The 21,949-nt window shown below is 46.4% G+C and overlaps 1 protein-coding gene across 1 annotated transcript in view; it reads left to right on the top strand.

Annotated features, from left to right (window-relative positions):
* GLRX2 (glutaredoxin 2) overlaps window positions 1-11,394 on the top strand; it is a 167,281-nt gene extending 155,887 nt beyond the window's left edge. Inside the window, exon 4 of the mRNA XM_069231102.1 lies at window positions 10,570-11,394. Within this exon, the coding sequence (XP_069087203.1) occupies window positions 10,570-10,689 (120 nt within the window). The 3' untranslated portion in view covers window positions 10,690-11,394. The remainder of the gene's footprint in view (window positions 1-10,569) is intronic.
* The last annotated feature ends 10,555 nt before the right edge of the window (window positions 11,395-21,949 follow it).

The following is a 21,949-nucleotide window of genomic DNA, read 5'->3' as shown; positions in this document are numbered from 1 at the left end:
CGTGATTCAAGGAGAAGCTGTTCTGAAGCTCTTTATATAGAATTGAAACAGAATGTTCCTCCATCTCAGAACTTTCAGGAAGGTATTTTAGAATGTTCTCCATACATTATAAATCCCCCATGAGCGTTTAAATATTGGAAAAAGAAAATATCCAATATTTGGCTGGCCTTGGAGTCGCTGCTACACAACACAACTGAACATCACCACGCAGTGTGAGAATGGTCCCTGGGAATATAGGGCCTGATTTAGATCTTGGCGGAGGGCTTACTCCATTTCAACAGTGGTGCATATACTGTTCACCAAAATCTAAATACCATAGAAAAGAATGGTATTTAGATTTCGGCGGACGGATATCTGTTACCTTTGCAACGGAGTTACCCCTCCACTGGGATATAACTCAGGCCCATAGTCTTGAGGAAGGACCATCTCTGGATAGCCTATCTGTGTTCGGTAGAGGGATTAACAATAGCTAAGAGGAGACCAGCACGGACCGCCACAGATCCAAAGATGCCTGTTAGAAATGGAGTCTCTAGTTGCCAGTGGGTTGCACCCTGTCCAAGTAGGGACCCTCACTCTACCCAGGGTAAGGGAGTTACAGAGCTAAAATAACCCCTGCTCACCTCCTTGGTAGCTTGGCTCAAACAGTCAGGCTTATATCAGAGGCAATGTGTAAAGTATTTATACACACACAAGTAACACAGTGAAAACACTACAAAATAACTCCACACCAGTTTAGGAAAATAGCCAATATTTCTTTGAGTAAAACAACATAAAAACAACAAAAATCCAACATACACAAATCAAAATATCTCTTTCTACAAGTTTTAAGCAAGTCTTAATCCATAGGAATCAATGGATGTATCTCTTTAGCACAAAGTACCTGGGATGCATCAAAAACAAAGACGATGCGAGCCACAGGGAAGGTGAGGCACCGGAAAAGCAAAGTGATGCGTTGGTTCCTTACTGTGCAGGAGAGGTGATGTGTTGATTCTTAACTCGCAGGTGCGACAATGCGTTGGTTCCTTATTGGAAAGGGAGGTGATACGTCAATTCTTTCCTTACAGGAAAAGCAATGCATCTGTTTTTCGGACACGTGGCCTTGGTTCCTAACTGCGGTGCAGGATAGATGCAAAAATTGGTGCCCAGGGATGATGCGCAGAAAATACAGACGTGCTGTGTTGCTAGGACCATGGTGAAACTGGTGCTGTGTTGATTCTGCAGACGCGGGACAGGCGCTGCGTTGATTCTTCCAGTGCGACACATTGATGCATGTATTCTCACCTTCAGATCACCAGCTTGCACTTCCAGGGTCCCAGGAACTGGAGTTGGCACCACTTGGCAAGTCAGTACTCTCAGTAGAAGAGCCCAGGCACTGGCAGATGAAGTCTCTGATGTCCCAAAGACTTCTTAAAAGGAGACAAGCTCAGTCCAAGCTCTTGGAGAACCTTTGGAAGCAGGGTGTAGAAAGCCAAGCCAAGTTCTTTCACTCCCAGAACAGAAGCAGAAAGCAGCAAGCCAGCACAACAAAGCAACAGGCAGAGTGGCAGCCCCTCCTACAGCATCCAGCTGTTCTTCCTGGCAGAATGTCCTTAGTGCAGAAGGATTCTAACTATGTAGTGTCAAGTAGGCAAACTTCAAGGACAAAGAATAGTCTCTGCTTTCTCTGTCCTGGCCCCAGACACATTGCAGGGTGTGGAGACTGCTTTGTGTGAGGACAGGCACAGCCCTATTCAGGTGCAAGAGTCAGCTTCTCCCACCACTCTAGCTCAGGAAGACACATCAGCCTGGTGATAGGCCTTCAGGATATGCAGGGCTCAGTTCCCTTTGTGTGACTGTTTAGAGTGAATGTACAAAAAGCCCAACTGTCATCCTGACCCAGACATGTATTCAGCAGACAGGCAGGGGCACAGAATGATTAAGCAAGAAAATGTCCACTTTCTAAAAGTGGAATTTTCAAACTCACAGTTCAAAAACCAACTTCACCAAAACATGTAGTTTTTAATTGTTAGTTCATAGACCCCAAACTCCACAGCTCTATCTGCTCCAAATGGGAAACTACACTTAAAAGATATTTCAGTATAATTCCCATGTTACCCTATGGGACAAATAGTTCATGCAATAGTGAAAAACAAATTTAGTAGTATTTCACTATCAGGACATGTAAAACACACCAGTAAATGTGCTACCTTTTAAATACACTGCACACTGCACGTGGGGTGGCTTTGAGCCTAATTTAGGGGTGACTTACATGTAGTAAAAGAGAAAGTGTAGGCCTGGCAAGTGGGTGCACTTGCCAGGTCGAAATGGCAGTTTACAACTGCACACACAGACACTGCAGTGGCAAGTCTGAGGCATGTTTACAGGGCCAATCACGTGGGTTGCACAATCAGTGCTGCAGGCCCACTAGTGGCATTTGATTTACAGGCCCTGGGCGCAGATGGTGCATTTTACTAGGGACTTGCTAGTAAATAAAATACGCCAATCATGGATAAACCAATCATGAAAACAATTTATACAGGTAGCACTTGCACTTTAGCACTGATCAGCATGGGCATCTGCGGGGGAGCAGACACCCCCCCCCCCCCCCCCCCCAAAAAAAAAAAAGATTTCTGCTGTCGCCCATGCTGGTCAGCAGTGGTAAAGTGCTCAGAGGCCTAAAGGCAGCAAAAACTAAATTCAACACAAGATCAAAAACAGGAGGTCAGAAGCAAAAAGACAGGGGAAAACCAAGCCAAGAGCTGACAGGTCCAACACATGTCCCCACCAGCTGAAAGTGGGGAGAACTACCCAACCTCTTGGAAGTTCTCATCAGTAAGGCAGAAGAACCTGGTAAGAACATCAGCATTGGCGTGTTCTCTCCAGAGAGTTATTCCACTGGAAAGTCTATTCCCTTTAGAGAGATGGACCACCTCAACAGTTTTGTATTCTCCTCCCTCATCTGTGTTAACCATCTGAAGGGCCAGTGGTCTGTCTGAAACCCGGAAGTGAGTCCCAAACAAGTAGGGTCTTACCTTCTTCAGTGCCCAGACCACAGCAAAAGCTTCCCTTTCTGTTGAGCTCCACCTCTGCTCCATGGGAAGTAATCTTCTACTAATGAAGGCTACAGTTTGATCTAGGCCCTCTTTGTTTAGCAGTGAAAGCACAGCTTCCGTACCATGGTCTGAGCCAGCTGTCTGTACATCAAATTCCTTGGAAAAGTCAGGAGCCTTAAGCACGGGTGTGGAGGACATGGCCTCCTTCAGGGTGTCAAAAGCATTCTGGCACGCCATTGTCCAGATCACCTTACGTGGCTACTTCTTGGAAGTCAGCTTTGCCAAGGGGGTGACAATGGTGCCATCCCCCTTGAAGAATCTCCTGTAGTATCTGGTGACGCCTAAAAAGGCACGACCTCTTTCTGGGTCTTGAGGGATGCCCAACCCACAATGGTGTAAATTTTGGCTTGTAGGGGCGCCACCTGGCCACTCCCTATCTGGTGTCCCACATACACAACATGAAACACTGGAGTACCAGCAGCACAAGGGCTGCCCCAGGTTCAGAAACCTTAGGCTCACAACATAGAAGATCATTCTCCAGGAGAGATCCAGAGCGTCACTAGCTGCCTGGGTCTCGGGCCTGTTTCTGAAGACCCTGAAGAGTGGGGCACTCTTTCTGCGCTGCGCAGAACCTCTCCCTGGTGGGGCCCACTGTCAGTGGGTAAGCTCAAGTATGTTCCCCAATCAGCCACTTCTTCTCCTGTAGGTTCCGGGGCATCCCACTCAGGTTCAGCCTCCTCCCAGACCATGGGAATCTCAGGAGCAGGTTTCCTGCGCCCCTTGCCCCTCCTTCTCCTGGCAGGCACCTGGGCCACTGTTTCAGGCTCCAGGTTGTTCTGATCACCCTCTCTGGCAGCCATGAACTGTGTAGTCATGCACTCCCACTCTGGGAATCCTAACATTTCCAAGTGGGACCTGAGCTCCACCTCTTTCCAGGCGGTATGCTCCCGGTCGTTCCCTAGCAGACAGTCAACAGGCATGGATGAACTCACAGCTACCCTCAGGGGAACCTGAGACCCCCCCTCATTCAAAAGGAACCTGAGCTATCAAACAGGCACTCACTGTTGTCTACTGCTACAACCTGGTGGACCACATTAGGGATTACCTGCTATTCAGACACCAGATGACAGCAGACAGTTGTCATGCTGACTCCTGTGTCTCAGTGCCTCCACCCACCTCCCATTGATGGTCACCCATTGCCTGTGCTTCTGTGTATTGTTAGGCATGAAAGTTCTCTGGACCACCTCACCCAGGGAGACTAGGATTAACTCAGCTGTCTCCCCACCACTAACTGGGGCAAGCTCCTCCCAAGCGCTACACGTGCCACCCCTAGTGACTGCCCACTGGTGGGGGGCTGTGCCTGCTTGGGACACTTGGGACTCCCCTTGGAATGCCCTTCCTGACTACAGGCGAAACGCTTTAGGGGTTCCTTCCCTGCAGGCTTTCCTGAAGGGAACCAACTCTTCTTTTCATCAGAGAGTTGGGAATCCTTACCCTGGGAAATAGTATGGGTTCCTTTTGAGAACTCCTTACTTTTATCCTTGTTCCCCCCTTCCTTCTTCTGTTAGGTACCCTGCCACCCCTTGAGTGAGTCTCCCACCTACAACTTCTTTCGGACCCTGATGCTGAGCCAGCGGTCTACCTCCTTGGCAAGCTTCCTAGGGTCAGTAAGCTTGCTGTCAGTCAAGTGCTGCCGCACTTGATTGTGACTAGACAAGTGCACCCATGCAATCAAATTGTACAGCCCCTGATAGTCTGTTACTTTGCTGCCCTTCACCCAACCTTCCAGTGCTCTGCAAAAAGAATCCACATACTCCACCCGGGTTTGAGACCATACCTACTGGTTCTGGCTTCTTTCATGACGGGCTACCTCATCCAATTTTCTGAATCTAATGCCAACAAGGCGTCCCTCCCCTCTACTTAGAAGTACTTCCACGGGCCTACCCCCCCAATCTATCTCAAGGACCCTGTTCATTCTCAGTGCCACCTCATAACCCCTAAACTACTGTTCTATGTCATCCCCACAACAAAATCCTTCTCCACATTCTTAGGTATATGTACCTTTCCCTCAGACTGCACTGTAGAACTGGTGCCACCATCTCTGCTGGACCTGCTCTTTTAGGCCAGCCTGGCTTGTTTCAACTGGAGCTCCCTAGCCTCATGCCTGTCCCCCAGTCCCTCTGGGGACAGACCTCTCACAGAAACACTGCTGCATGTCCTGGAAGGTGCCTTCCTCCCAGGCAGATTCTGATTCACAAAATCCCCATGCAGGCTCCACTCCTCTCTATCAACAATGGCATTCTCCTCCTATGTGTGCTCAACAGCCTTCTTTGCTCCTAACCAGGACCTCAGAACCTTTTGCTGCTCCTCCTTCCTAGGGAGGGCTTTATTAGGACATTTGAGCTCCTTGCAGAACTTTTTGAGCTGATGTGTCCAATAAGTCTTGGTGGACCTGGCCCTTTTTACAGGGTCATCCCCAAACTTTCTGCCTTCGTCCTCCTATTTATTGATGCTAGGACTCTGAGCACTTAACCACTGCTGATCAGTGCTAAAGTGCATGTGCTCTTCCCTCTAAACTTGCTATGATTGGCTTGCACATAATTGGCACATTTAATTTACCTGTAAGTCCCTTGTACAGTGGTATCTATTACCAGGGCTTGTAAATTAAATGCTACTAGTGGGCCTGCAGCGCAGCTTGTACCACCCACAGAAGTAGTTTTTCAAACCTGTCTCAGACCTGCTACCACAGCGCCTGTGTGCGCAGTTTACTGCCACAGGGACCTGGCATCTAAATTGATTTGCCAGGCCTGGAACGCCCCTTTTAATACATATATGTCACCCCTAAGGTAGGCCCTAGCTCGCCCTGTGGTCAAGGTGCTGTGTATGTAAAAGGTAGGACATATCTCTTTATGTACTACATGTCCTAGTAGTGACAAACTGCCTATTTCCGGGTTCTCACTACTGTGAGTGCTGCCTCTTTCATAGGTCTGTATTGGATTGCATTGGAACATGCCCTAACATATGCCTAAGTTGTATTGTCTGATCTATGAGGGGAAGAGATACATGTTTAGTATGGTTGGAATGGTAGTGGAAAATGCTGCTTACTGGTGTAGGTGGATTTTTTATTACCATTCTAGAAAGGCCACTTAGAAAGTGAGCATTTCTCTGTGCTTATGACTCTGGTGTTTTGCAGCTTGACTCCAATCCACGTCTGGGGCAGAGTGACAGCTGGGATGTATGCATACTTCTCAGACAGCCTGTAGACAGGGAGGGTGGAGGTGTCACAAGAGTGCGTCTGCATACTGAATGGACTTCCTGTGCTGGGAGGGGGGTGGGGTCACACCTGCACTTGTAAAGGCTGTGCCCTGGCCTCACACAAAGGGCACGTTTACCCCCCACTGATGTCTGGAGCTAATGCTGGAGAAGAAAGCGGAGATCCCTGGAACGGTTAATGCTGGCTGGAACCTCTTCCTCCCCTCCTTTGGTGGAGGCAGTGCAAAATGAGTATAAGTACAAGGGGTTGTCCCCCACATTGGTAGAGAACTTTTGGAACTGGGACTGAACCTCTGCCAGAGGGGCTACTGGACTGCACAAAGGACTCACCTGGACTGCCCTTCTGCTTGTTGCCCTGCTGCCTGGTGTCTGCTGGGTGGCGCAAAGGACTCATCAGTTTTGCTTTTCTGCTTGTTGCCCTGCTGCCAGCTGCTCCCTGACCCTGTTCGCTAGAGGGCTGTTGCCAGGAGGAACCGCCATTATTGTTACCTGCTTAGCAGTGTTAGCCTGCCGGCTGCCTACTATGGGGCTGCAGGAGGGACTTCCACGTTCGCACTGAAATTAGTGTGCTGGCCTGCCTGCCCCTGTTGTGCCCCCCTTCTTGTGCCCCCATAAGTGCTTCCCAAGGAGCTCAGCACATGGAGAGTGATGTTTTCCTGCTTCCCTGCCTGCTTCTGTCTAGCGCTTGGTGAGGTCCTCATGTATTATTTTTTTTCTTTACCTCCCTTTGTTGGCCAAGCACATTAAGCGCTCTGGCCAGCTGACTCGTAAGAAGGGAACATGTACTTGCTACGGATGGATCAGTGAGGCCCTCACTGATCCTTCCCCCCAACGTAGCCGCAACTTACTCCTGTGTCTGCAAAGGGTCCTGGGGTGGAGGAACTTGCACCGCCCTCCCGTGACACATTCACAGGCGGCTGAGGTTGTGTCCCATTGTGGGTAGTCCCTGCCCATCGGGGCTAAGTTCCAGCACCCGCACCACATGGATGCGGGAAGCCACCTTGGGGCACTCTTCAAGCAGGGAACCTATTGAGGTTGCCCCGCTGATGTGGGAGATCTGTGTGCCCCCCCCCCCAGTACCTCTATGCAGCATACCTTGCTGCATGAGGCCCCGAAGGGTTCCGGGTGGGCCGCTCAAGAGGTAGTGCTTGGGGGCCAATAGCACCTGTGCGACACGCACGCGTCGACTGCCGGATGATTTCTGTTCTTTTCTTGGTGTGGGGAAACGGAGCCTGCAGGAGCCACCCGCCCCCAACACACCCACAGTGCCACATTTCTTGTGGTAGTGGCCCCCCATAAGGGGGCGGGCGATTACCCTGGATACCGCAAAAATATCATATTTACCGTAATAGGAGCGCGGAGGCTCTTGCGCTCCGTGGGAGAATTGGGCAATAACCGTGCACCAACTGTAAGACGCGCAGGGCCACAGGAGCCTTTGTGTGGAAGGTGATTCTAGCGATGATTGTACTTTCCCAGGACGTACGCGCCCCCATGTTGCCTGCAGCATTTTTTATGCCCTATGGAAATGTTTTCATGAGTGGTGCATACATTTTGGTGACAATAATAACAATCTGCCAGTTGGGAATGTTTCATTTTATGTGCACCAATGATGACGTCCTGGCATAGTGTGTTTATCCTGACCTGTGCATTTTTGGTAATAATGACAACCTGGCTACTGCTTGTGTTGCAGAATACCAGTGACCTATATGTTTGCCTGACTACTGCTTATTGTTGCAGACTACTACTCACCTGTGGGACAACTTCTTGTGTAGCAGGGTATTACTGATACATGTTGTGTTTGGTCTAATGATGTTTTATGCAATACAGTTTATTTTTATATAACTTGCTTTTGTGTTTCCTTTGTGTGTTTTTATTGTGTCATATTTTGGGTGTGTTGTGCAACCGCTTTACACATGCCCTCTAGGATAAGCCTGACTGCTCGTGCCAAGCTACCAAGGGGTTTGAGTGGTGAGCAGGGGTTATCTTGGGTGTGTAGTCCTCTCACCCTGACTAGAGTGGTGGGTCCTGCCTGACTTAGGTGCATTCCCCAGCCCACCAGAAACCAGATTTCTAACAGGTCTCCAAACTCTCCTGCTCACACAACAAATATGCATCTCCAACTAATGGCTCACCAGAATGAGACATGATTGCAAGTAAAACTCAAAAGTTGCAAAGAGAGAAAAATCAAACCAGCGTATTGGGGTGTAATAATGTGCGATTTGGAAGTAGTGTACACCAATCACTGTATATAAAGGACAAATACAAGTCCTATCCTCACCGCTGATCACCAATGATAAAAATGAGGTCTCTAGTTGGCAGTGGTTTGCACCCTGTCCAAGTAGGGAACCTTACTCTAGTCAGGTATAGCTGTATATCATCAGCTTAAAGATGGTAGAAAAGGATTTATGGTTTTAGAATTGTCAGAGGTTCAAAATACAAGTTGAAGACGACTGAAAATAAAATAGCCCCTGTAGCACCCCTAGCATTACCGGAGCTAGATTAGTGAGTGAACTGTTCAGTTTGATTAGTTGGGAGTGGTTCTCTAAATTAGAGCAGACCTACATTAAGACTGCAACGCTTACATTCTTTCTTTGAGCGTGTGGAGCAGGGAATTGCAATTGACTTTTTGAGTGCTGCTGATAGGTCAGCGATTATGATTAGGCAAGAGTCTCCATTTTCAATGAGGTTGAGAATATCTTCAATCTGTAGCATTGCTGTTTCTGTACTACAGTCACGCCTGAAAGTCAGAATGAAAATCGTCAAGAAGATTATGGACTCTGATAAATTGTTTCAATTGAGTTGGAACACAGCTTTCAAGAATCTGTGCCAGAAGGGGGAGATTGGTGGGTGGGTTGAATGTATTTAAGTCTTCGGGGTTTGCCCTGTTTTCAGACAGTTTGAAACTTCACCATAGGCCAGCGAAAAGTTGATCAGTTGAGTACAGCCAGAGGCAATGCGAGCAATAAACTACTTAGTATGGGAACTGTTAGACCTGTCAGCTGTTGGCCTGGTTTCCCTGTCTTTTCGCTTCTGACCTGTTTTTGATCCTCCCTCCAATCCTCTTTCCCTCCCCCTCTCTACCACTGCCAGATGTCTAAACTCCAGTTGTGCTGAAGTGCAAACTGAAAATTATTGAAATCAACAGATCCCTCAGAACCACTCCTGATATTATTCTGAACCTGTAAACTTATGCCTCTGCAGAGAAGGCCCGCTATCATCTCAAACATCTCAGAGCAATCAAAACTTTCACCCCAGAACCAAACTTTAAAAATGTGGTATAATCATTAATCATCTCCCTATTGGACTTTGGGAATGGGCTTCTCACGAGACCCCAAACACACCTCACTTCAATGAATGCCACCCGTAACGAAGCAGAAAGAATGCTGTCTTGAGTAAGATGTTTGCACCATTTTATGAACTTGTATTACTCTTAGTTGGCTCCCAATAGAAGTAAGATACAAGTGGCTTGTGTTAGGTACAGAGCTCTGCTTTGTGGAACCCGGAAACACCTTGCACAGAAACTCGACCTTTCAGTAGGTATCCTTTGTCACTAAAGATGTGAATCGCTTCTCTTAGAACCACCCATGTTCAAGGAGCAAAGAATTATCCCCTAGTCCTTCTGATGAAGCCTATATCTCCTAAAATGCACAGTGATCTTGCATTCGAAATCTTCAGTAGGAACTTACAAGACCTACTGATTGTGAAGTACCTACTGAATTCACCTCTCTATCAGTTCTTTAAGGTTGATCTTTATTAGTGTTGTTCTTTTTGATGGTCTGTGATTTAATTACTCGTATATTCTTTGCTGCTATTGTATGTCCTAATGTTTTCTGCAAAGCACCATGATACATCCGGGTCTTGTTCATGTTTTATAAAACTGCAAATAAATAATTCTGTCTGTTTCTCTGGGTGGGTCCACACATGTAGTAAGGACTGTTGAGGAAGTAGGATGAAGTGTTAATGTAAGAACGGGTTGCGAGTTAAGGTACCTGCATCATAGACCCGTGAGCATCTTGCAGATCTGTTTACTTAGTAAATTGTGACAACTGATTATTAATTGGACTACTAAGCAACACAGCAGTAGTCGCTAGGACTGAATACAGAAAAGCTTTTCATTCATGTTTTCGGGCTATGTGAGTATTTTTGTTATATTTGGCAAACACTACCAAAGTAAAATTTTGTAAAGTCATGTATTGCTTTAAGTACCAAACCTCTATAAGTAAACATGTCTCACAATAAATGTTTTATATATGTGTCCATTTAGGTCCCAAGAGTGTTTGTGAACGGAACGTGTATTGGTGGCGGGACAGACACTCGCAAGCTTCACCAGCAAGGGAAGCTTCTCCCTCTTGTCCGGCAATGTGCAGCGAGCTACGAACATTGAAATGGAAATGTTTTGTAACAGGCACCCTGCTTAAAAGGAACGTAGTTACTTGTGGTTGTGCTTCAAGAGAAGCCATATTAACAAGTACGTGGAGCAGTATGTTTATATCATCGGAAAGGAGCAGTCTGCTTTCTTTTAATATTTTAATTGTTTACAGCTTCCCAGTAAAATTGTCTGCAAAAATATTTTGTTTTGTTTATGCTGAAACTAGTAGAGGTGGTTGTGAACATACGAAGCTGTGGGTCACTGCCCTTGAAGTAGTCTCTCATTGTGAGGGTTATGTTATAAATTGGTATTAGTGACGATAATTCAGTGACTGAGAACTTTCAGATTTACACATAGCTGCTACATGTACAACTTGACAATCAAAACAATCTTGACATAGTTTCATTTCCTTGGGGACACAGAAACCGCTACTATACACTCAGTGTAGTCTTGTACGGCGACTCGTAGGGAAATACTTTCTCATTTCTGTGGTACAGTAGTTGTACAATTCATTGTGCTGCACAGTCAGTATTCTTGTTTAAGGCATCAGTACACTTTACTATTGTTATTGCCACATAATTTGTATGGGACACAGTGGAATGTATGTACCTATGTTGGAGTTATTCTGTTATACTGGTTTTATTAATGTATTTTGTTTATATTTAAGAGGCTGATACACACTTATGTATTTGTTCATTAAAGTGATTTTTTTTCAGAATACATATGTTGTAAGACTTTTTTACTCCAATTCGGAAAGAACATATGTAGCAAATATTTACATCATCTGTTATTACATGATCAAACAAACATAATCAGGGAGGTTTGCAGTATAACCGAAGGGTGGTAGAAAGACACACTATAAACCACGACAATAAAGCAATTGATCTGTAGGAGAATTCATTAGTTACCACTTCTTCTAGACGTGCCACTAAAATACAACTACAGCAGGGGTTATTTTAAGCAAAATATGTGTATGAGCACAGTGAATCTGAACATCTTAGAGTTACAAATTGTATGGTGATTAAAGAAAGCCCTCAAGGTTTGGCCAACTTGTGCGATCCCTAGTGCAGGGTGATGGCTTGATGAACTTTTTTCTGGACGCATTTGTCTCGCATAAGAAGAAAGTATACGGACCATGCAAGACAAAGCCGCAAGTACACTTATAATACTTGTTTTCAAAACACGGTTAAGAGTATGAGTGCTCAGGTGGGAACTGTGATGATACAACACAAAATAATCAAAATCTAGGTCTGGCTTCTCAAAAGAATACCTCGCCAGCAGAGTGCAGTTCTGTTGCACGTTAACTGGTGCACGCAGAACACACACTGGCCAGCATTTGAAGAAGTGAAACTTTTACAAGTTCCTGGTGACAGTGTGCCGTGCACAAGGTGCTCATACTATGCATCACTGATAGAGGTGATAGATATTAGAATTAAAAAACATCCCTCACTTGGGAGGTGCAGGGCCCAGATATCTTAAATTAATGACAACCACTTTGCTCAAATTGTCGTCAATGGATTGTTTGTATCTCTCTGATCAGTTTTGATTTTCAGTACTTCACAGTTATCCTTTCCTAACTGGGCCACATGGACGTTTGTAGCTACAGGCATTTTGCCAGTTAAGCCTGTCTTGGCTGCAAGTTCATTTAAATGATCATTGTCTTTCGGAGATTCTCCTTATAGCGTTCCAATAGACATTTGGAAAAGGATCTACACTCAACACAGTATAAAATGTCTGCATTATTTTTTCCTCGATCTTGCATTCATCTTTGACTCAAGTGATTATGCTTCCGCATATGCAGTCTGTGGCGTAACGGCAAATCTTTGAGAAGCGAATGTTCTTCCTGTTTAAAGAAAAGAGAGAGGAAAGTTAAAGGATACTGCCTCTACGAGTACTATTTTTTTTTTTGTGTCTTCAGGAATAGTCACTAACTTCTTGCCAGCTTAGTACTTATAACATATCAGTCCTTTAGCAATCAAATATAGTTTAACTCCAGTTTGTAATAGAGAGGAACCAATGTAAGAAGAGTAACCAATACAATTCCAAAAAGTACACCACACCGCTCATATGGACCGATAACTCCATCATCCACTTCCAAATCAACACGCTTCAAGTCAACACCCCTACCAGGTTCAACATTCCAAGCAGCAGCTGGAACAAAATCACAGAAGCAAACTGGCTCAGCGCCCTCAGCACTGATCAACCTAGCCCCACAGACAAATTCGACAAGGACATCAACAACAAGGTCAAGAACTGTGCGGACTCCCTTGCACCCATTAAACCTAACAAGCGTATAGATCAAACAAGCAGGCCAGCTGGTACACAGAAGACCTTAGAGACACCAAACAGCACTGTAAATAGATAGAAAGGAAATGGAGAGCTAGGCATGACACGACAGACAGAACTACTTACAAGGCTGCACTCAGATGCTATCACCAGCAAATAAGTGAAACCAAGAAAAAAGCTCCAGTGGACCACATCAAAGGAAACTCCAACAGCTGCAACGACATCTTCTCAATTGTCAAGGATTTCACGTCGCCCTTAGCCACTGTCACTAATATCGCTGACTCCCAACAACTGTGCCACAACCTATCCAACGTCTTCCACAGCAGAATCGCAAACATCTACAACAACTTCGCACACCAACCTAACTCCAGAGAACTCGTTGCTTACCTACCCACCACCAACCAAAATGGCCACCTGACCGAATGGACATCCCTCATCAGAAACGACACAGCGGCAATCATGCAGACCCTCCACTTGGGAACCCGAACTGACCCTTGCCCCCACCACATCCACAACCTGGGAATATCACCACCACCCTGACCCACACCATCAACACCTCCATCACGTTCGCCATTTCCCTGATGAATGGAAACTTGCAGAAATCAACGCCCTTCTCAAGAAGCCCACAGATGACCTGAATCAACTGAGCAACTTCCAACCTATCTCCCTGCCTCCCTATCCAGCCAAAGTGATTGAGAAGGCCATCAACAAGCAACTTACAACCTACCTCGAACTTCACCATCTGCTTGACAACACTCAATCAGGATTTGGAAAGAACCATAGCACTGAAACAGCACTCCTCACGGCCACTGATGACATTCAAATTAACCTGGACTGAGAGGAAACAGTGGCCCTCATTCTGCTCCACCTCTCTGAGGCCTTTGACACTGTCTCCCTTAACACCATCATCAGAAGAATCTACGAGATTAGCATACAAGAATCTGCTTTCAAATGAATATATTACTTCCTCACTGGAAGAACCCAAAGGGTAAGGCTTCCACCCTTCACATCAGAGACCAAGAAATTGATATGGAGAGTCCCACTGGGATAGTCCCTCAGCCCCACTCTTTTCAACATATAGTTGACACTACTCGCCAACGTCATTTGATCACATGACATCACTGTCATCTCCTATGCCAATGAAATGCAACTTAGCCTCTCCCTGACGGACAAAACAACCAGTGCCATAGCCAACTTCACCAACTGCATGATCATGGTAGCAGACTTGATGCAAATCAACTGCCTGCCGCTGAACACTGACAAGGCGTACTGGTCTTCAGCAAAAAGATCTCCCCTTGGGACTCCAACTGGTGTCCGTTGGAGCTAGGACAAACACCCACAGACGACACAAGAAATCTAAGGATCATCCCAGGCGACAAGCTCGACATGATGGCTCAAGTCGAGCTTGTATGCACCTCCTGCTTCCACATTCTACACATGCTGTGAAAAATCTTAAAAGGTTGCCTCAGAACACCAGATGGACTGTCACACAAGCACTCATCACCAGCAGGCTGGACTACAGCAACACCCTCTATGCCAGAATCTCCAAACGACTCCTACAAAGACTCCAGACCATCCATAACACATCTGCAAGACTCATACTCTGCCTCTCACGCTGCACCCACATCACACCACACTTCAGGAAGCTTCACAGACTCTCCATTCACATGCACAGTCAATTCAAACTTCTCACGTACACATACAAAGCCCTACACAGCAAAGAACCAGAATACCTGAACAGCTGCATACACTTTCACCAACCCACCAGACACCTACACTTTGCTTCACTCTCTTTCATTCCCCACATGTGCAAAATCAAAACTGGAGGGAGCTTATTCTCTTACATCACGCCCAAGACATGGAACGACTTCCCTCTACACATCAGAGCCTCCTCCTCACTTCTTGAGGTCCACAAGAATCTGAAGACTTGGCTCTTCAAATAAGTAACACAAAAGGTTGATGGACGGAGTGCTGACAATGCAAACACTCTCCCCCAGTCACAGATCTGGGTTTAATCCATCATTCTTTTGCTCACCATGCCACCCCAGTTTGGACCCAGCCATATGCAAATCAGTCTTGACCCTGTTCCTCATGGGACAGGAACAGGGTCAAGACTGATTTGCATATGGCTGGGTCCAAACTGGAATGGCATGGGCAGCAAAAAAACGATGGATTTAGGCCCAGATCTCTGTACTGGGGGTGAATGTTTGACATTGTTCAGCATTCCGTCCATCACTTGTTCTTTTTACATTCTTCAAATAAGTACCTTGGAGACCACAAAACTACATACATGCCCAATGACCCAAATACCGTCTCGGTGATTAGTATGCTATAAAAATCAATGTAGCATAACATGACCTATCAATCTAGTCTCTAACTAATTTAAAGGCTTTAATGTGCCTTAAGGACCTTTTACTTAATGAGGCAAAAAAATCCTGGTACTCTGGCTTAAGTACCGCTTTTAAGGGCTTTCTGGGGCATTACAGCAGCAACTAAAAATTGGACGTGCTTTGTTGCAGGAAAGGAAGAGAGCAAAACTGTGCCATGTTTACACAAACATGGTGCACTTCTGCTCTTGCCATTCGCTGGCACACTTGTGGCAGCCTAGTGCCAATACAAGCACCCTTGCGCCACGACACAAAGGTGCTTTTGCTATGTCTAGAGTAGTTTTTGTGCATGAAAGGATAACCTATTCCTCTTTGTATGCATGCCTCAGAATGCAGCACATATGCAAAGAGGAAATGAAGATATTTCTCATAGTTACACCAGCCTTGGGTAGGCATACCATTTTGATGCAAATCCTGGTTTTATTTAACCTTGTTATTTCTTGATTTTTGTCAAAACCCTTGGGTGTGTGCGCCAGAACGCCCTTTGCTCCACCCATGGAGCACCTACCATGTCATGCAAGGGTGTCCTATATGCTGCATTCATTATTTCTTTCATCTGACTTTGCGTGGCTTAGTAAATCCAGTTATACATTTTGTGCCAGGGCTACATCAAAAAGTGATGCAACCCAACAAAACGTGCTATAAATCTGGGCCTAAATGCATGAATACTCACTATATCTGTGTTTGTACATGCTAATGGAAAGCCAGCTAGCTGAACTAAAACCACGCTTTTTACAGAAGCAATTTTTTCTTCTAACCATAAACTACAAATAACAAGCTTTGACAACGCCAGTGGGATTCATATAGACAAGATCCAGTGGCATGGTCAATGTTTTTAGACATGTTAGACATATCCAAGAAAGTTATGCACTTTTGGCCTAATAGCTAGACCCGGTTTCAGGTGTTAAATATACCATGCAGGCCTGCAGCTACTGTGTCGTCCCCAGGGAGGCACCTGGAAATAGGTAGCTTAGAAGAGTATGGTGTATGTGAGGTAGGAACAGGCATGACGTCAGTCACCCACAACAGAAGTCTGTGAGGGGAGAAACCACTTACCACAGACCATGTAACAGGTAGGTGGACCAAACTACAAATCTCTTTTTGCAAAATGCATAGAACATATACAATGTTATTTATTTCCCTTACTGTGCTGTCTTTATAGTTCCTTAAGTAGCACATCAGTAGTTACCATTTCGCGGACTATTCCAAAGTACAAGCCTAAGTGAGACTTCCCTGGGAGCAGATTGATTTTGTACAGATCTCTATAGCAAGTACCAAACAGCAGAGTGATATTACAGATGACAATAGTCCGAGATAGCTATATCAATCCTCTCCTGCATTACCTGTCTCTAGCAAGTAAAATCTGGAGCTATTACTTCAGTCCTCTCTGCATCAGAGACACCATGCTAGGCATCACCCCCAAGTCAAAGACAGAAAGCACCAAAGAATGTAAACATCAAGGGGGAATACTGGCATGTTCACTCCCTGCATTGATCTCCCGGAGACAGACATCAAGCACCAACAATCACAACAGACAAAAGAGGTGCGGTATCGAAAGCGTCTTCATCAGGAGCATAACCAGTCTAGCACAGAGGATGCTAGCAGTGGTGTAAGGAAGCTTGAGGGGGGCCCTCTGGACTTATTCAGGAGCTCTCAGGCCCAGGTGCTGTTCTGACGGGGTCCCCTGGAGCCTGCAATCCCCTCCCCAACTTCCAGCACCACAGGGGCTGCGGGGGCCTTTGTTACACCACTGGATGCCAGAACTATAGACCAAACAGTAAAAGATCCCTAAACAGTGGTAGATGTGCCAGGAAAAAAACCTAATAAACAAACAATATAAGGGAGGGAGGGGTGGGTAATAAAGCATGGAGAATGGGTGGGAAATAAAGCTCGGACAGCGAGAGTAAGGTGGTGGCAAAGCAACAAGGGACAGCCAGAGAAGAATGGTGTGGTGAGAAAGCAACAGCGGACAGTAAGATGAGGGTGGGGGGAGGGAGACAGACTACAGAGACCTGCATTCTATAAGTGCATGTTAATATGTGAAAAAAAGAGTAACTTCAGGAGTGGAAGGACACTGGCCGCAGACAGGAAGATGTACTTGGTCCATTCTCCAGGGCAGGGACACACAAAGCCCCAGGAGGAAGCCATGAAGGAGAACAACTAATGAAAAACTAGGAAGCAAGAGTGACGGCAGAACCAAGCAATAGTAAGTAAGGAGCAGGCCACTAAGCCCTTTTTAAGATTTTTTTTTTGTTTACAAGAGATTTTGCAAGCGCTGTGCAGGTGAAACCTAGAAAGGAAGGTAAACCTTTAAATAGAAGAAAAGTCCCTTTAAATTATCTTCTAGAAAGAGAACAGCAGGCAATAACTTTCGCTAGGCAGCAGCCTTATTAGGGAGGCAGGTAATGCCAGAAAATACAGGCGGTAGTATACCATCAAGTATCCCAAAATACAGTGCAGTAATAGTTTAATGCAGTACACTGTTGAGTGGATGGAGATTCTTGATAATTTTATTGGGACTTTTATGTAGATAAATGTTTTTATTACAATCTGGAGAATAAACTGTATGTTCAAATTACGGAGCACCTGTGTGCCAAATTAGTGTATGCAGTTTGGCAGAGGCTATGTTATGTTTAGGTTATTTCAATTTGTATGGTGCAACTTATCAACTGTGGAGGTATCCAGGAGCAGAAACATAGGACGGGCGGAGCTCCTAGATGATTAGCCAGGTCTTCAGTTTCTTGCAGAAACTGAATAGTGAAGGGGCATTCCTGATGTGTTGAGGGAGTTCATTCCAGGTCTTGGCGGCGACGCAGGAGAAGCAATGCCCACCGGACTTGCTTCTACAGATGCAAGGGACACGTGCAAGGGCAAGTGAGGCTGAGTGTAGTTGTCTGGTTGGATGGTAGAGTTGAAGTCAGTCATTGAATTATGGCTGTCCGGTGTTGTGTAGGGCTTTGAAGATGTGGACAAGCAGAGTGAATTGGCATTGTTTCTGGATAGATAGCTAGTGTAGTTCTGTAAGGTAGGGAGTGATCTGAGCGGTTCTGGGGATGTCTATGATGAGTCTGGGACCATTGAGTGAGCTAGTCTCATGGTTATGAGGGCCTGGGTGACAGTCCGTCTTGTGTACATGGAAAGCCATCTGAAAATCTTGCAGAGCAAAAGGAGTATGAGGAAGCAGAATAAGGTCACTGTGCTCACCTGTTCAGTCATTTTGAGTTTGTCATCTAGGGTCCCAGTTCAGGTGGCTACCAGAAGGAGCCCCATGGGGAGCTCTTGTTTCCGAAGATCAGGATCTCTGTTTTGTCTGTGTAGTTTTAGGTGGTTCTCTCTCATCGCATTGGCCATATTGGTCATGCAGAAGGTGAAATTATTGGTGGTGAACTCGTCAGTGAGAGAGAGGATGAGCTGTGTCTTATAGGCATAGGAGACAATGATGATGTCATGGGCTCTTATGATGTATGCGAGGAGTGCCATGTACACGTTGTAAAGGGTTGGGCTGAGGAAGGATCTATGGGGGACTCTGCAAACTAACTTTGTTTGGAGGTGTATGGGGGGGTGGCTTTCATACCCCAGTGAAAAATAAACATGTTACTTGTGAAAATTTGTACTAGATATGTCTTTTGACCACTCTGGGTGGGGATGGAAATAGGCAACTCTGACTGGCTTAGGTGGTCACATGGTCAGTGGCACACACTCCACACCCACCATGAACAGCTGCAGTGTAGCAGCCACCCCAAAATCACTGCACTAGTGGTGTGTCAGAGGCAATCCTGTGTGAGCCTATCAGTGATTGAAAAGAGAAATGGCTGGTTTCCTTGATAACAGAACCAGACGGGGTTTGAAATACAAACAAGCACTGGCAAAACCAAGAGGTAACACATATGAGAGCTTACTGGCTTTGTCAATATTTTGTAGCCATGTTGTACAACAGTGCAGCTAAAATTAATTTAAAAAAACAAAACACTATGACACAGCCAGCTCTGTCCACAACATAGCTGTTTTGTTTTTGTTGCTCCCCTGAGACAACACGGAGGGTGGGAAGTCTGTTGATGCGTGTGGGGGTTAAGAGGAGATGCAAGAGGGGATGGCACAGCATGCATATTCATGCAGGAGGGTACGATTCACTCCCGCTCATTTAATGGCGGGCAACATCGATGCAGTAGCGTTGTGTGATTCAGCGCAGGCATAGTAAATTGTATGTGGGTATACTGTGAGCTATGGGTGAGTTGTATACCTCCAGGGGTCGAAACTGGGTAGAATTATGGGGAGACGGACTTTGTTACTTTGGAACAGTGACATACATTCCGACGCAGGAGGTGTACTTTCAATGTGCTTTTGTAGGGGAGATGAGCATGGGGCGCACAGGTTAAGGGCTCTATGGTCGGTTGCATGGGGGAGGTGGGGCCTCTGAGAGACGGGCGAGGCTACCCTTGTTTTGCATAGTGGGATGCGTTGTTGAATGGTCACAGTGACTGATGGGGATGCCCACCATTGTGGGTATTGTGCCTCATGAGTGTCTAGTATCGTCTTGAGGGTTCTGGTTGAAGGGGGCGAGGATTGTTGCCCAATGGTGTGAGATAGGGTGGCGACAGAGGCCCTGTACCTCATCCCTCTGCAGGGCCTCCTCTTTTGCCACCCTCCATTTGGACATGGCTCCTCTCCAGGCTTTCACCAGGGTGAGGCAGGAGATTGCCAATGCAGTGTGATTGTGTGAATTGCTAGCAGTAGTGTTAGTGTTGCACAGCGTGATTGTTTTTTTTATGCATGTAAGTGCCGAGAGCACTGGCCTCCCCTGTATTGAGGTCGGGCAGGTCCAACAATTCCTTCAGGGTGTCGTGAATTGTGGACCAGTAAGAGCAAAGTGTTGGACAGGCCCAGAGCATGTATTGAAGGTCTTCCTCCGCTTGTGGGCAGCGTGCGAATGTGAGGCGTGCTGTGGGGTAATATTTGTTTAGACGGCCTGGTGTGAGGTACGCCCTGTGTAGAAGGTAAAACTGAATATTCTTGAAACTGGAGTTATGGGAGACTTTACTGGGGTAATATAACGCCCATTTCCCTGTCACTCAGCTACCTGCCCAAATCTGTCTCTCATCAGCATCTAAGGAGCTAGAGTGGTGCCTAGGGTGTCAAGTATGGCACCATATAGCCAGGTTATAAGGTGGCAGCTGGGGCTCATGGTATGTATTATTTGTATTCCCTCTTGGGAATCAGGAAATATCTTGAATAGCAACCATGACCCCTTTCCTGCTCTGGAACCAACTCCACTGCACCTTTTGATAAAATGACTTGAACCTCCTGCTGCAGCAACAGGAGATGATCTTCTGAACAAAAAGAAGGACGGGGAGGGATGGGAGGAGGAAACTCCTGAAAAAGAAGGGCATTACCTTTTCCCACAATATTTAGTACCCAAGAGTTCAATATGACTCCCACTCATGGAGAAAATGAAATATCCTGCCCCTACGGGAGAAGCATGACTTAAGATGGATGGAAACTAGGGCTGATTTCCTTGTTGTGTTCCCCCAGAGGATGAGGCAGGGTGCTGCTGGGTAGCTCCTCGTATCCTAACCCTCCCCTGCCCTTTAAAAGATCTATAGGGGGGGTTGGCAGGCTGTTGAGTGCTGGACTGAAGTCTTCCACGATAAGCGGATCCACAGCGAAACACCCTAAATCTTCGAAAGGATCTGAAGGGAGTAGATGCAGAAGCCTGTAGCCCAAAGATCTCTGCTGTCTTTGAAGCATTCTAAAGCAGAGTCCGCTTGGCCCCAAACAACTTTTCGCCATCAAACGGGAGGTCCAACTAAGTTGCCTGGATATCTCTGAAAACCCAGAAGACCTTAACCACGCATGTCTCCTGGTGGCCACCGAAGTACCCATTGCCCTGGCTACTGAGTCTGCTGTATCCAGACCAGACTGGATGATATGTTTGGTCGCCGCTTGGGTGTCCAAAAGGAGCTCGTCAAACTGCCCCTGCATATCCTGAGGCAAGTCAGGCACCACGGCTCTAGCCGTGTCCATCAGGGCATGAACACAAGCACACAGGGAGCATTGACTGATTTTAGGGCCATACTACAAGAAGAGAAAGTCTTTTTAGCTGCTTGCTCCATCCTCTTAGACTGCCTGTCTGATGGAGTAGCAGGAAAGGAACCAGGTGCAGAACGAGCAGAACAAGAAGCCTGGACCACCAAGCTCTCGGGAGTCGGATGTTGGGATAAAAATCCTGGATCCCCAGGAGCAACCCTGTTCCTCCATGCTATAGTCCTGGACACAGCTGGCGACTGTCGAGACAGGGCCACTCACCTGAAAAGCAGGATGTCTGCAGGGGTGATGGTATGCCCCCGACCTCCTGGAACACCTCTCGGCACTTCCTGGTGGACACATAAACCCAGGCAGGTGTTCCAAAAGGAAAGGGGGAGTGGAAGAGAAAGAGACAAAACACTGCCACATCTTGCCGGTCCAGCCAGGCACCCTTTATCTTCGGGGGGCAGGTCGTTGTTAACAGAGTGATAGTAGAGTTAGTGCACTCAACTTCCTTGAAACTGAATCTCTCTTTCTGATATGGGCACTGGAGCGGTAGAACAACACTGGGATGCTCCAGC

This window comes from Pleurodeles waltl, chromosome 4_2, assembly GCF_031143425.1.
Source record: "Pleurodeles waltl isolate 20211129_DDA chromosome 4_2, aPleWal1.hap1.20221129, whole genome shotgun sequence".
NCBI lineage: Eukaryota > Metazoa > Chordata > Amphibia > Caudata > Salamandridae > Pleurodeles > Pleurodeles waltl.
Note: the sequence above shows the minus strand (reverse complement) of the source record. Positions and strands in the feature narration are given on the sequence as shown.